Genomic DNA, 15,187 nt, shown 5'->3' on the forward strand with positions numbered 1-15,187 from the left:
TACGGCCGTGAACTCATACCTATGTGTCCATTTGATGTTTGATGCTCTTTAAGGCCCTAATAAGCATTTCTACTTAATGGCTTGGTCTATGGAAGAGTTTAGGGCATAATATAACTCCTTTTAGGAGTTTACGGCCCTGGGACCATATCCCTTGGAGATTACGGCCATAATCTCCCTTGGGAGGATGATTATGGTGTTTTCAAGTCCCTAAATTAACTAGGAACTAAACTAGGCTTTTGTACCAGGCTTTGGAAGAGTTTATGGCACCATTTGGCACCATTTTATGGAATTCACGGCCCTAGAACCTTTTGGGCCGTGAACACCTTACTCTTGGTGTTCTAAGTGTGTTAGCTAGTCCTAAACTCATTTAGGTACATGTCCAATGTAGTCTCTTGGCTTAAGGAAGGTTTTTAGGGCACTTTGGCACATAAATATGGAGTTCACGGCCCAAGAACTCCCTTGGCCATGAACTCACTTTCTCCCTTGATTATTAATTGTTTTGTGGACTAAACATTGTAATGAAGGCTTCTAGTTTGAGTTCTAAGGCTTTGAGGGTCATTAGGACACTTTTGGCCCTTAAAATGGAGTTTACTCCCCAAGTGTTCTTGGGCGGTAAACTCCGAAATCTTGGGGTTTTGGTTCGATTTTGATGTTTCTAAACACAATCTAAGCTATATAATATAACTAGATAGAAGTACTCACGATTTGGGATAAAACCCCGAAGATCCGTGAGAGAGAATTTGGCTTTTCTCTAATTGGAAATGTAACTAATGAATTATTTGGTTCAGATTTCTACATATAGTCCTGAGATTTTTGGGCAAAAAATATTTTATTCCCGGAATGAACTCTACTATCCTAGAGTATTGGAATAACAGTGTTGCACAAAACCCTAGTGCATCCACTCTCCTGATATCTCCTTAAGTGTAAATCCTGAAAAATTGCCAAACTTATTTCACTGTAACTGTTCTACTTCTATTGGCTTGATATGGTTTGTTCAGAATGGAAATTTCGGGTTGTCACATGTATGTATTGATTTATGTATGTGTCTATATTCTAGAAAATAGTATGTATTGATCCTCTAAACTATACCTATTATAGTTTACTAGTATGTTTGTTTGAACTGTAAATGATTTGGAGAAAATACTCTATTTCTCAACATATGCAACTGAGTTAGGTATGTTCCTTGAAAATGGGTTTTAATATTCATGCATATATTTAGCAAGTATAACTATGATTTAACCGATAGTCCGACTAGTTATCTTACCCTAAGCCCACAACCAAACGAGGAACATGAATTATGGTATTTAGCAATAGTCCCAAGTCCGTTAACACAAACTTATACATAAATATGTACACGAATACGATTTTGATATAAACATAAATCTAAAAATAGTTTAAAAGAATTTTTAAAGTGATTTTAACAACATTTAAGCCTAATAAATCCTTTTGTTTGTTTGTTTCCACATATGAATGATTAACACAATTATATGGTGTTCTACTTGTATTCCCCCTAAAAGCATTTAAAATGGTAAATTGTAGGGGTATGAACTCAACTTAAGTGAGTGATTCGATTGAATGTTCGAAATAGGATGTGTGATTCCACTAGTTCGCTCTCGGGACAAAACCACGTCCTAAATAGCAATTTATGCGATATATTGGCATGAATTTAGTGAATATAACCACAAAGGTTTTAAGGAAACAACCTAGGATGTAAGAAATACTTGCAAAAGAAGTGATAGAAGCGAAATCGAGTGACTACTTGGAGTTCACGGGTGTTTACGGCTGCAAACGGTTCACGGCCACTTCAAGATTCAAGTGTTTTCAGCTGTAAACTCAAGTGTGTGTTCTTGGTGTTCTTGGTGAAACCAAGGAGATTTAAGGGTTTACGACTATAAACCCAGAAATGAAGAGTGATGGATCTATGAAAAGAAGAATACTAGATGTTCTTATCAAGATACGAAGGTGCATCAAATGATCCTCGGATGATAGTTGAGAGACAACTAGGGGTTTTTGGTTGAAAATCTTGAAAGAAAATGCTTGAGTTTACGGCTAGAAGTGTAGAAGTGAGGATTATTTCAGTCAAACACACACACACACACACACACACACACATATATATATATATATATATATATATATATATATATATATATATATATATATATATATATATATATATATATATATATATATGGTAGAGTTTGCGATCCGAAGGAGTTTACAGCCCAAAGTGAGTTCACAGCCGAGAACGAGGTTCTCGGTTGCGAGACGTTTATTGTTCCTGCGAGATTCCTTGAATTTTTGAGTGACTAAATTTCATATTTCCACAACCCTCTTAACTAAGTGTTTAACATGTAAAGGTTATTAGTGTAACCTTAAGATTACATCAAAGCACAAGTTTGACTTTTATTGGATAAGTTTGACTTTAGTTGGCCAAGTTTGACTTTTACAAGATTGAAATTACGGGTTGTCACAACGAAGGATCTGAGGAACAAGAGGGTCGAGTTAGTGAAGGTGCAATGGCAGCACCGCAAGGGCTCAGAATGGACTTGGGAGCCAGAAGACGAGATGAAGGAGTACTACCCAGAGCTATTCCCAGATGTACCAGATTTCGAGAATGAAGTCTAAAATAAGTGGGGGAGATTTGTAACGCCCGGATCATGGTATGTATTTTAAATCAAATTAGTCATTTTTGCAAAGGGACTTGACGAGTTGGAGGCCCCAAACTCGTCGAGTAGGAATGGATTTTTAGACGCACGACTTGAAGTCTACTCGACGAGTTAAGAGCCTCAACTCGACAAGTAGGGCTGCCAGAGTGAATCCCTAATTTTCAGGGTTTGTACCCTATTTAAACACCTTAACCTCCAAAGGGCGGTCTCATTTGTAGCCTCCATCACTCTGAATGCTAGCCACGAAACCCTAATCCACCTTTGAGTGTTCTTGAGCCATTTTGTGTGTTCTTGGTGATTTTGAAGCTTGAAAAGGAAGGAGAAGCTTGAGGATTCAAGAGGAAGTCAGTAAATCAGGAAGTTGAGCTACATTTCTGACTCATTTGAGGTATAAAGTGTACACCTTGGCTTTCCTTTACATAGATCTTCATTTAGGGCTGCATTTTTGTTACTTTTGGGCCATATTGAAGTCATTTTCGAGATTTGAGTGTTTCATGAGGTTTTAACTTCAGATCTAGGCACTCATGAGCTTATGAGGCTTAAAGTTGCCAGCTTTATTAAGCATTGGTCCTTCCCCATGCCATAGACCTCTTATATAGCTTAGTTTCGGTGTTTCTAGCTTCATGTCACCATGCATGAATGTAAAGTTAGCAACTTTACATGGTAACTTAGTCCTAGGGGATCAGATCTATGGTTTGGAAGCATTGAACTCGACTGGAAACGACTGATTGAGTTTAGCCTATTGATATGTGCATATTTAGTGTGTATTTAGTATAGTTTTTTATTCATATATTAGCTAAATTATCGCATATTATGGACAAAAGGTACTTAAAAGTGTTAAATTATGTTTTTCAGTCCAAAGATGAAGCTCGGAAGCAAAAGAAAGCAAGAGAAGCGGTTAGGAGCTCGAGAGTGGAATGAAGAAGGAAAAACACTAAAAAAAAGCTTCTACTCGTCGAGTCAGATAGCTACTCGACGAGTCCGGTCGAGGAATCAGAAGGATAATGACTCGGGATCCCAGATAGTTATCGCACTACGGGGAATGTGAGAGGGACTCGACGAGTCACCAATTGACTCGACGAGTCGGACCGCTTATTTATAGATAATTCCACAGATCGATAACGGAGGATGGAGAGAAACCCTAGGAGGCTAAGAAACGATTGGAAGTGCTGCTAGATCGTGAAGAGCTGAAGAATCAACCCTACATTCAATTGTGAAGAGAATCAAGACAATTTTGGTTTATTCTTAGTATCTTTTTGATTTGAATCATGTTTACATACTTTGATTTCGTTTTTGAGTTTATGTTTACTGCAATCATGAGCTAAAAACTTATTCTTCTGTTAGGGTAGACAATTTTGTGAACATGGATTGATTATTTGAGTAGGATTAATTTTAATTGGTAATTATGTTTTGTTAAGCTTGTTAAAGAACCTTATGTGTTGACAATAACCATTCTTCTGTTAATAAATTAGTAATTAAGTTGTATGAACATCTCTTAGTTATTAATTTCATATGCTTTATTGTGACCACATAGTTGTATGTCTAGGAATAACGAATGTGAAACTAGAATTAACTAGAAGATAGGTAAGTTAATGTGTAAGCTTGTTGGATGAACATCGACAAGAGGTTAATTGAAGGGCCAATTTAGTTAACCACTACAAGTCTTACTTAACCCGAATCAATAATCTAGGAAACCCGTTAATTTAGACAACTGCCCATTGCTTGAGTTAATTTGTTTTCTAAGAATTAGGAATAGCGAACGTGAACCTAATTATCTTAATCGGTAGCCAATGAAGAATTAATCTGATACATTAAAATCATCCATGGGAACAAATGAGTCATACCTAAACAGAAGTCCTCTTTACTATTGAATTTAGTTGGTAATTAATTGTTTTAGTTGCTAGTTATTCTAATTAAGTTTCTAGTCTTGCAAAACTAGAGAAAACCCCTTTTTGTTATTTGTTTTATTTAGATAATATTAGCATTTATTTTAATTGTTTACCGTTCCCTGTGTTCGATACCCTACTTGCTTGAACTATATTACTAATTGATAGGTACACTGCCTTTCGTGTGTTTACTTTGTGTCTAAGTTAGTAGGATTAAAACTAGTTGGTTTTACACACATCACCTATCAGGGACTCAACGGGTTGTTCATGCAACTCGGCGAGTTGGGTCGTGGTCGCCCAATCTTTTCTATTACTGGGTAAACTCATTGAGTCTATGAGATGACTCAGGGAGTTGGCCATGATTTTGGGTTTAGAAGATTGAAGAACTCGACAAGTTCAAGGAGGAACTCGGCGAGTTGAGAGGGAAACGTCCCAACTCTGTTATGAGGAGGAACTCGACGAGTTCATGAAAGAACTCGACGAGTTGGATCGAGATTTCCATAGTTTTATGGATCATGGAACTCGATGAGTTGTTGGACCAACTTAGCGAGTTGAGTCAACCAGGATGTTGACTTTGACCAGGATGTTGACTTTGACTTTGACCATTGACTAGAGTTGACCCTTAAAGGGGTTATGAGTATGAGAGGGTAATTAAAGGAGATTTTTATGTGTAGGAGTTTGAGAGGAGTTGATCCGAGAGCCGGGGATTGTTCAACTACTACACGACATTTTAGGTGAGTTACCTTCCAGTAGAAGTTGGTCGAAGGCACCAATGCCGGCCCACTAGTAAGAGTTATAGTAGAGATGATTGTCTTTGTGATAATTATCTGGTGTGTCACTATTTGTTATGCTGTATGTGCTAGTATGCTATGATATTATGTGATAGTGGTAGGAGGGGTAGGATAGACCACAATACCGGTCGATAGGGTTGAAGGGTATGTCAGCACCTGGATAAGCTAGGCAGTATATGACTTATGTGTTTATGAGCTAGAGTGTTATATGGTAGAAGTAGGGTTGAAATAGTCCCAAGTGTCGTTCGAAAGAACCGAAGGGGTAGGCCGACACCCTGATATGATAGGCGAGGTGCCGGTCAAAAGGACAAAAGGGGTAGGCTAGCACCCTAACATGCTAGGCAAGTTACTGGTTGCAAGAGACCGAATGGGTAGCCCAACACCCTGATATGCTAGGCAGTGTCCGATTGAAAGAGACCGAAGAGGTTGTCCAGTACCCGGATATGTTAGACAATATGATTATTGTATGGTATGTGGTATGATGGGGGAACTCACTAAGTTTTATGCTTACAGTTTCAGTTTTTTTTAGGCCCTTCTTCATCGAAGGGAAAGGAGCCGGCATGATAGCAACACATCGCACACACGATTTTCTACACTATGACGTTCTTGGGATTTTGTACTCTGACGTTACTATATTATGGCATGTTTTGAGACATATGACTTATGGGTTTTTTTTGTTGATATGAGATAACTTCATGATGTTTTCAATAATCCGTTTTATGAACTATTAAATTAAAAATGAAATTTTTGGTCTTAAATTTAGGATATTATAGATATACTAGGATATGATCATAACATCAGTACATGTTGTGTTCTATATTAACATGTTTAATCCATGAATAATATTATTATTCTAAAAGTTCATAGTCGGTTATAGTTGTGGGAGCATTTATGAAATAAGACTAATAAGAATTGGATTGGTTGACTTTCACTAGATGAAGGTAGGCAATGGGTTGTAACCATGTTTCATAGGTACTTTTCAGAGAACTGTTATTGAATTGACCCACATCAAGATCATCTAATGGATCGTTATCATGAATAATACTTGATTAAAGGTACTATCTTTTTATCCTTAACACCGAAGATACATAGTGGGACTTAAGTGTAGGGAGTGTTGTGCTTAGATATGGTCAAACGCTGGTTATTAACCGGGATGTTATAAAACCTATTTTCAGGTATGGTATGAACTATGCAAGATGCTTATGTTGTCAAGATGGGATGTATTCCTCTTATATGTTGATACTTAGAACTCTAAGGCGCCTTACCAAGAACACCAAATGAGATTGATCGCGATCCATATCTCATGTTCAACATGATTTCTATGACAAAGGGATAAATGATAAACTTACCTTCTACACCAATTGTGGCTTGGAGCTTTTTGGGAATTAGGCATTAATAGAATGGCACAAAGTCATATGTTTTTGGGGGCAGTGAAATGTTGCTAGACGTTCACCACTATCTATATTAGTCTAATATGAGTCTTGCGCAAGTGGGAGGTTGAAGTATCTTGTATGCTCAAGAATAATATTAAAGTGATATTGTTAATTAACATATGATAGGTCACACTAACAACAACTTGATATAATTGATTATTTATTAGAAATTGGTTTCAATAAATATTCAATAAACTCTTATAATTAATTGGAAATTATTTATTTTAGGAAATAATAATTTTCATTAGCAAGTAACATTATATAATTCATATGGTATGAATTAATAAGTCATGTAAATCATTTTGGACTAGATAAATTCTTTTGCCTTTTACCAAAAAGTTAAAGTTTTTATTTTATAAACTTATTTATAAGATATAAAAGTTTTGTCTTATTCCTTTTATTATTTTTGAAAATAAGAGTCAAAAGGAATAGCATGAGTTTTTCAATTCTTTAATTGAAAGAAATCAACCTAGTAAAGCATGTTGGGACATGCTCATGACGTAGGGACATGGTTTGATCAACAATCTTAAGACCTTGTGGTTAAGAACCTTTCTTTATGCTTTAGGACTCGAGGCTTGCATTTCTCTTGCCTTTTATGAGTGAAAAATGAAATTTGCATGGTGATATGCATTCTCTCTCTTTTTTGGTTCATCTTATGAAGATTACTTCCTTCTTATGCTCTCTTTGTGTTCTTATTTTGATAAGAACTTAAAGCTTAAGAGTCTTAAGAGTTTTATACAAAATAACTAGCATTCTACATCAAGTTGAGTCATTGTTGGTGTCTTTTAAGTTCATCATTCTTCATCAACTTCCAAGCTTCCCAAGAGGACCCAAAGAACTACAAAGGTTATAATTTATCCATCTTCTTCTTTGGTTGATGTTTAATCTTTCTATAACTTGCAATATGATCATTAGTGGGTTTAACCTTTTTATGTTATTCAAAAATGATCATGTCTTTTGTTGCTAAATATTATGTTTTTGAAACTAGCTTTTGAATAAAAACCCAGCAGTTTTATAGGGTCCAAACCCTCGAAATTGGGTTTAATATTCAATTGAGTACGCCCTGTGTACCCTTATGTATGTCCGACGTACTCAAAGGACAATCGCGCCACTTTCATGCAGTACGCCCAACGTATAGGCCAAAACCCATTTCCCTCCTAACTTCCAATGGTCATAACTTATGTGTCCAACTCCGTTTTCAGCGTTCTTAATATGCTCAGAAAGGTAATGAAAATGCCTAGAATCCAATCTAATCTCCTTTGACTTAAAACTTACAGAACTAGAATCCTTAATTCATGAAGAAGCCTGAAGCATCACTTTTACCATTATACCATTTGACTCCAAAACACAAACCGAGAGCTTGGATCACAAAACGTATATAATCCACAACCAATTAGGTCTAAAAACCAAGCTCTTTGAAGTCCAAAACCTTAACTTGATGCATTTAATGCCCATAGTTTCCGAAATAGGAAACTTCTCAAAACACGATGTTACAAGATTGCAATGAATATACATTCTAGGTGGTTTTATTAAGTACATGGAGCATCATATCCTTGGTTTTAAAAAGCGCATTTGATGCATTGTTGATACAATGAGAGGGTCTATGGGAAACATACATGTGGGTGGGGAGCTGCGACCCACACGTGGTTTCATCGAGTAATATGGGATTCCTTGATGTTACAGATGGAGCAACTATTTATGATTTTCGTAGATTCCAACTGATGCAAATTGTTTGATTGAGGTATGGTTAACCTTAGTTGATGCTCCTTCTCTTTACGTGTTCTTAATTAAATAAATTATTATCTTCTTTGTTCAAATTATATTCTTTCTTATGGGATAACTTGGTGTAGGCATTTCACATGTGAAATGAAAGTAAGATGGTATAATAAAGGTACCAATTAAAAATGGTGTAATAAACTAAGAAATATATTGTTAGTTATTTCATTTAACGTTATAAATTTATAGTTAAAAATTAAAATGAAATTCTCTAATATGTATGAGTTTGTGTGTATGTGCAATGTATGTGTGTGTATTGTGTGCTATGTGCGTACCATCCTACATGGGGATGAAATGGAGAATAAAATGGCTCTAAAGCATGTAGGATTTTAGCTGAACTAATAAATGAAAGTATGCTATTTTTTTTTTAATTTATCTATTTAGGGCTAAATGTAAGAAGTAGTGATGTATTTATTTTTCTTTGTTTATTATACCATCCTATTTTAATTTATCACACTTTACTAATAATCATTAAAAGATATATATATATATATATATATATATATATATATATATATATATATATATATATATATATATATATATATATATATATATATACTCTAATAAATGAAAGTATGCTATTTTTTTTAATTTATCTATTTAGGGCTAAATGTAAGAAGTAGTGATGTATTTATTTTTCTTTGTTTATTATACCATCCTATTTTAATTTGTCACACTTTCCTAATAATCATTAATATATATATATATATATATATATATATATATATATATATATATATATATATATATATATATATATATATATAATAGATTGGTACACGACTAACTACACCTAAAGTGAATGACTAATAATCATTAAAAAATATATAATAGCATCCTACTTTAGTTTATCACAACGTACTTTGATAGCCTAATGCAAAAAGTAAAAAATAGCCAAACCCATAGTAACAAAACTATTTGTAGGAAATAGCATCGTACTTTGCTCTTTTGTACAATGTATTGTAATTTTTTCCTAGAATGATAATGTACTTACAAGTTTAATTTTACAAACTATAGAAATGTTTTACCAAAATAAAAATAATAATTATAGCATCATTTCTGTGGATAAATAATACTTTGCACTTTCTATGAATAAGGCAACGTATCACCTGCAGTTTATCCTTTTTTTTTTTTAAATTTTGCATTATCTAAGTACATGTCTAATAGTACTATAATAGTGTATCATTAAATATACTTAGAGTCTTATTAATTTTAGCTTTTAATTACAAGGGTAAATATATTTGTAATCGGGAAAATAGTTGAAAATGCAATAGGTGTTGGTTATATATGTGGGTAGGAAAACTCTTTGATCTTTTTCAAATGTAATTGTCTACTTTTTAATTTATAAGAGGCATGGGTTTCAACACAAACAGATTAAAACCGGTTTGAAGTTACTAGAGCGGAATTAATGAGGATTTGTTCCATATTTGTCCTTTTGCCTTTGCGATTAAGTTGAATTTAGTTATTTTTGGAACCGGCCAATATATTAATATTAGAACAGAGAAAACAGGGAAAATAACAGTACAAGCCACATAAAGCTAGTGGCAAAACACAGAAACATGAAAATAAAACAACAACAAACAAATGAAATTACAAGTTAAGAAACGGGCATTGAGACCAATTTGCCCAGGCTAACTCCTTTCTTTTACCCCTGTTTTTTACCCAAAGAAAGCTCATAGATTTGACAATATCTATGACTTTAACAGGTGGCAACTGGATGTTATTAAAATTCTATCGTTTCTTGCTTTCCAAATAGACCATAGCATACAGTAACAAATGGCCATAAAAATTCTCCTTCTTTTGGAACACGATCCCCACTTGGCAGCAAATTCTAGAATTTGATTCACCTTATGAAAGCTTCCAGCTTGCACCCTGCACGATCTTAATATCCCTTCTGTGACCATCGTTGCATAAGAGCATGCCACAAGAGTATGGTCTGGACATTTTTCTATCTCCTCACACATCTAACAAGTCAATGATTCCACATATACCCCTCTTTTTGATAGTTAATTTACGGTTGGAATTCTGCCGGCTTGCGCCCTCTAGATGAAGCATGATACTTTCAGTGGTATTTCTTTAAGCCATTGAAAATCAGAATCAATGGTAGGGGATCTATAGTCCCATTTATTCCTCAGGGCACACACTGAATATGAACCATCCGGAGTTAAGCCACCTAATTCTTGCATTTTGGATAGAAAAACATCATTTTAGTTTAAACAGTTATATTGGGGAGTCTATAGATAATTAGGTATTTATTTGGTTCTTACTTTTTGTTGGTCAAATGAAGTATATATGCAAATAAAACCTCCAAAATTAATTTCGAAAATACGATAATATATCCAAAGTCCAAACGACCAAATTTTACTCAACTATCATCAAATATAATTACAAAAAGCAATTATTGTCATCGCTTTTTAGTTTTATATTTATTTTATAATGTTATTATCCAAGAAACTTTAGACCAAAAAATCATTTTATTAGAAGTCTTTTTGGAACTGTATGAGTTATCCCACAGAAGAAAATTTGAAAAATAGTAATAAATGTTAAAATATATTATTCTTAAAAGAATTGTACAAAATAACGTATAATTTAGTTAAGCGCCTCACATGTTTTGAAAAATATATTTTTTTTTAGTGAATTGCCATGAAGAATTATCCCACAACAGAAGTTTAATTTGAAAAATATAAATAAACTAAGTTATAGCTATGTGGAAATCATGATTACAAAAATAATTAATTTTTTAGAAAACTCATAATTATTAATCAGTTATTTTCAAAAGTTTATTAATTAAACATGATTTTGTGAGATTTTCAATATATAAATACAATTAATTGTCAGCAATTATTACCGAAACCTATTCAAGATGAATCTAAATTTCTTCTAAAAACTAGGAATCAAATAAATAATAGTCTAACTTTTTATCAGTATCAATACTTTTTAAAAAATAAAAAATAATGAGAAAACATCAAGTGTTATTTTTATAGAGTTTTTGAAAAGAAAATGTATATTATGAATAAATGATAAGTGGTACTAATAATTATTCTTTTATTTGTATGAGAAGATTTGTATAGGAATATATTAACATAATTTATCTCCTAAAATATAATTAGAAAATAACTTAGAATTTAGTTAATTACCTCCCGTCGTGATAAATTTTGAATGGTTTACTATAAAATGTGAATTAAAATTTACTATTAATATGAAAATTGTTCTAAACCAACAACTCATTTTTATTTTTAAACCAAAACAGCCACCTCTTCTATACCAAAACTGTTCAACGTAATAAAATGAAATTATTAAAACCAATCCCTTTCGCCGCAACTTTGCAGTTTTGTTTTGTTCTTGGTGCTTATATGATTATTAATTTGTTTTAATCCATCTTCAAAAGTGTAAATTTTGTTTTATTATGCGTAACTTTATGCTATAACAAAGAATTAATTAAAGCATGTTGTTGTTTTAGGCTGTATTACTCTTAAAATTAAATGTAAGAAATAACATCATGCTTTTATTTATTTAAGTTTTGGTGACGATTTTTCTTTTAAGAAAAAACCATGAACTTAAAATTTTTCTTATAGTTCAAATTTGAGCTAGAGAAGTGTTATAAATTGACCGACTAATCCACCCAAATTGAATAAGGTTTTGTTTAAGCAGTTAATATCAATCGGTTTCGGTTTAAACCAATGTCTATATATGTGGTTTGGTTTTAATTGCTTTTTCTACCATTTGGTTTAATTGAATACACCAATTAACGATATACCGTGTTTAATTTTTAATTTTTGTTATTAAGCAAAAAACAATTTTAGTAAAACTACTATTTAATCGACTAATGTATTGTGTGTTATTTGTATATGTAGATTAATTACTATATCTTTGTTTTTTCATTAGTTTAATTTGATAATCATGTAATACACATGTATTAACCTATTAAAACTGTATATAAAGAATTTAAACACAATTAAAAAGCATGCTGAGTTCTATTATGCAGTTAAAGCTAAAATAAAATTAATTAACAATATATTATAATTGTATTATCAGTAAAAAAGTTAAAAAAATATCATTAAGCGTATTAGTTAAAAAGTAAGTTAAATAGTTGTGATGGTTTTAGAATGTGGTTAAAGATAATGTTCTATTTTGAACTATATTAAAAAAAAAAAAAAAAAATAACATCTCTAAAAGACACAATTTTAAATTTAGTTTTAAAGTTAACACCTATCGTTAAAAAGATATAAATTTAGATTTAGATTTAAAGCTAGCTAACACCTTTCCAAAGCCTTTTACAAAAAAGAAAAAATAAAATAAAAAGAAAGAAGAAAGAAAGAAAGAAAGAAAGAAAAGGCGTAGAAAAAGAAAAAGAAAAACTTATCACATTCATTGATGTCATAAATGTGATAAGTCACTAGCACATTTTTTTTAACAGCCACTAGCACACTCATTAATGTGTTTAATTAAATGAAACAGAAACCCACAGCTCAATATTATTGGGATCAACAATGATACATGAATGTTTGTGATCATTCTTCTGTTTTAAAAATGATAAAGAGCATAATTCTGAAATAGATCGAGTTAAGAAATATATACAAAACAAGGTTATGAGCAAGTTGAGTTTGGAGGAACAAATAATTGATTTTCTTGAATAATGATTAACTCATACTATAGGAAACTAGGCACTAAAGTGTGAACTTTATTTTAGATGCATTGAAAACCAACACAAAACCGCTAATTATTAAGCAACAGGCTTCAACTTCTTCTATTGGACATACAAATTAATTGCAACAATCCATCATTAAAACTTATTGTCAAACCAGAATACACCCTTGGCCTCTTCATTATCATCTGATTCAACATATACGCATTCTTTTGCTTCTCTATACAAGGCTTTCAGAACAGGCGTTTCATCAAACTTGTAATAATCTTTCAATATAGGCTTGATTGCTTCTGTGGCCTCCATCGCATGATAATGAGGTATTTTCGGGAATAAATGATGGATGACATGAGTATTAGCGATGTTGTGGCCTAACCTATTCATGATCCCATAGTCTCTATCAACTGTCGCAAGGGCTCCCCTCAACCAATCCCATTCTGTTGAATCATAGTGGGGCAATGAAGGGTGCGTATGTTGCAAGTATGTAACAGTAACTAGTGAACTATTGAGAATGAACAGTGGAACAACATAAATACAAAAGACCCACGTGAGTCCTTTGTTCATTGCTAGAAGGTAGAGTAGGTAAGTGACAACAAGGATCCCAACATCAGAAACAAAGATTTGTGCACGTTCATTTTTCGAGTAAATAGGGCTGTTTGGGTCATAGTGGCATGCAAACCTATCATATTTCTTGCCAGCATAATTAAACATCAGATACAAAGCCAAGCCTAGGGCGTGGTTGAACAAAAGATGGAGGATTCGGCCAAGTGGGTTGTTTAGGTAGAGAAGTAATGAAGGAAGATTGGATTTTAGTTTGGGGACGAAGACTTCATCATTTTCGAGTGAACTAGTGTTGGAGTGATGGCGACGATGACTGTATTTCCAAGAGAAGTAAGGGACAAGGAGAGAAGAATGTAGGAGAAAGCCAACAGTGTCATCAAGCCATTGGTAGTTACTGAAGGCATGGTGGCCACATTCGTGGGCTATGACCCAAACACCACCTACGATAGTCGCTTGTAAGATCCAGTAAATAGGCCAGGCAATGTAGGAGAGGTTTTGCGGGAGGATGTGGATGTAATTGGAGGCTATATAGTAGAAGATGAAGGAAATAGTTAGGTCGAAAATAAGGTAAGAGAAAGAGTAGAGGATTGACCGATTAAAACAGTGAGGTGGGATTGCTTTTTTGAGATCTCCAATGGTGAATGGAGGTTTTTTGTAGGGGACTCGTCGGAGGGGTTCCTCATTGAATTTTTTACTTCCTTTTTGGAGTTTTGGCATTTGACCTCCTGCACCCATTCTTCAGTGGCCTGTATTAAGAGAAATGACCCAGTTAAGCAATGTGAACTTCAGGATGCTATACTTGTTAGTAGTGAGTACGTGGATGGATGAACTCGTTAAATTGGAAAAAGAGTAGCATGAAGGCCAACATGTGGTTCATATATAGGTAATTAAAGGCATTTGTCATGTCGCTAAAATAAGCCATGTGTATATCTCCCTCTATCTAATACAAGAATAGTTTTATTCTCCTTTTAACATGTATCATCTTATTAAGCCTCTTAATTAATGTATATTTTATTCTTATTTTGCCATGTGTCATCATATTATATCTCTTAATTAATACATGACATTTGTAAGCCTATTAATTCTCCATTTCAAATTCCAAATTTTAAATTTCTTACTCTAAATATATTAAATTAATAACATTAGAATAAAAATAAAAATAAACTTAATACACATTATAAAGTGATATAATTTCATATATTTATTTAAATCAATGATTAAAATTTATATAACTAAAAAAATCTCTTAATTAATAATTTATTTAAAATAATTGATTAATAATTTTTACTTCTTATTTTAAAAGTTTAATTAATTATATAACCGTGGTTCCTACGGATTATAAACTAGTTGTGTAATTAAAGGCATTTGTCAAGTAGGAGATACCATGTGGATCGGTGATTATTTAAAAAAAAATATATCTCTGCAA

The 15,187-nt window shown here is 33.0% G+C and overlaps 1 protein-coding gene across 1 annotated transcript; it reads right to left on the minus strand.

Annotated features, from left to right (window-relative positions):
• Positions 1-13,214: 13,214 nt before the first annotated feature.
• On the minus strand, positions 13,215-14,620 carry LOC111882294 (delta(12) fatty acid desaturase FAD2). The gene has a single exon (XM_023878648.3). It carries the CDS (start codon positions 14,494-14,496, stop codon positions 13,342-13,344), a length of 1,155 nt encoding a protein of 384 aa, XP_023734416.1. The 5' UTR covers positions 14,497-14,620; the 3' UTR covers positions 13,215-13,341.
• Between the last annotated feature and the right edge of the window lie 567 nt (positions 14,621-15,187).

This window comes from Lactuca sativa, chromosome 8 (genome assembly GCF_002870075.4).
Source record: "Lactuca sativa cultivar Salinas chromosome 8, Lsat_Salinas_v11, whole genome shotgun sequence".
Taxonomy (NCBI): Eukaryota; Viridiplantae; Streptophyta; class Magnoliopsida; order Asterales; family Asteraceae; genus Lactuca; species Lactuca sativa.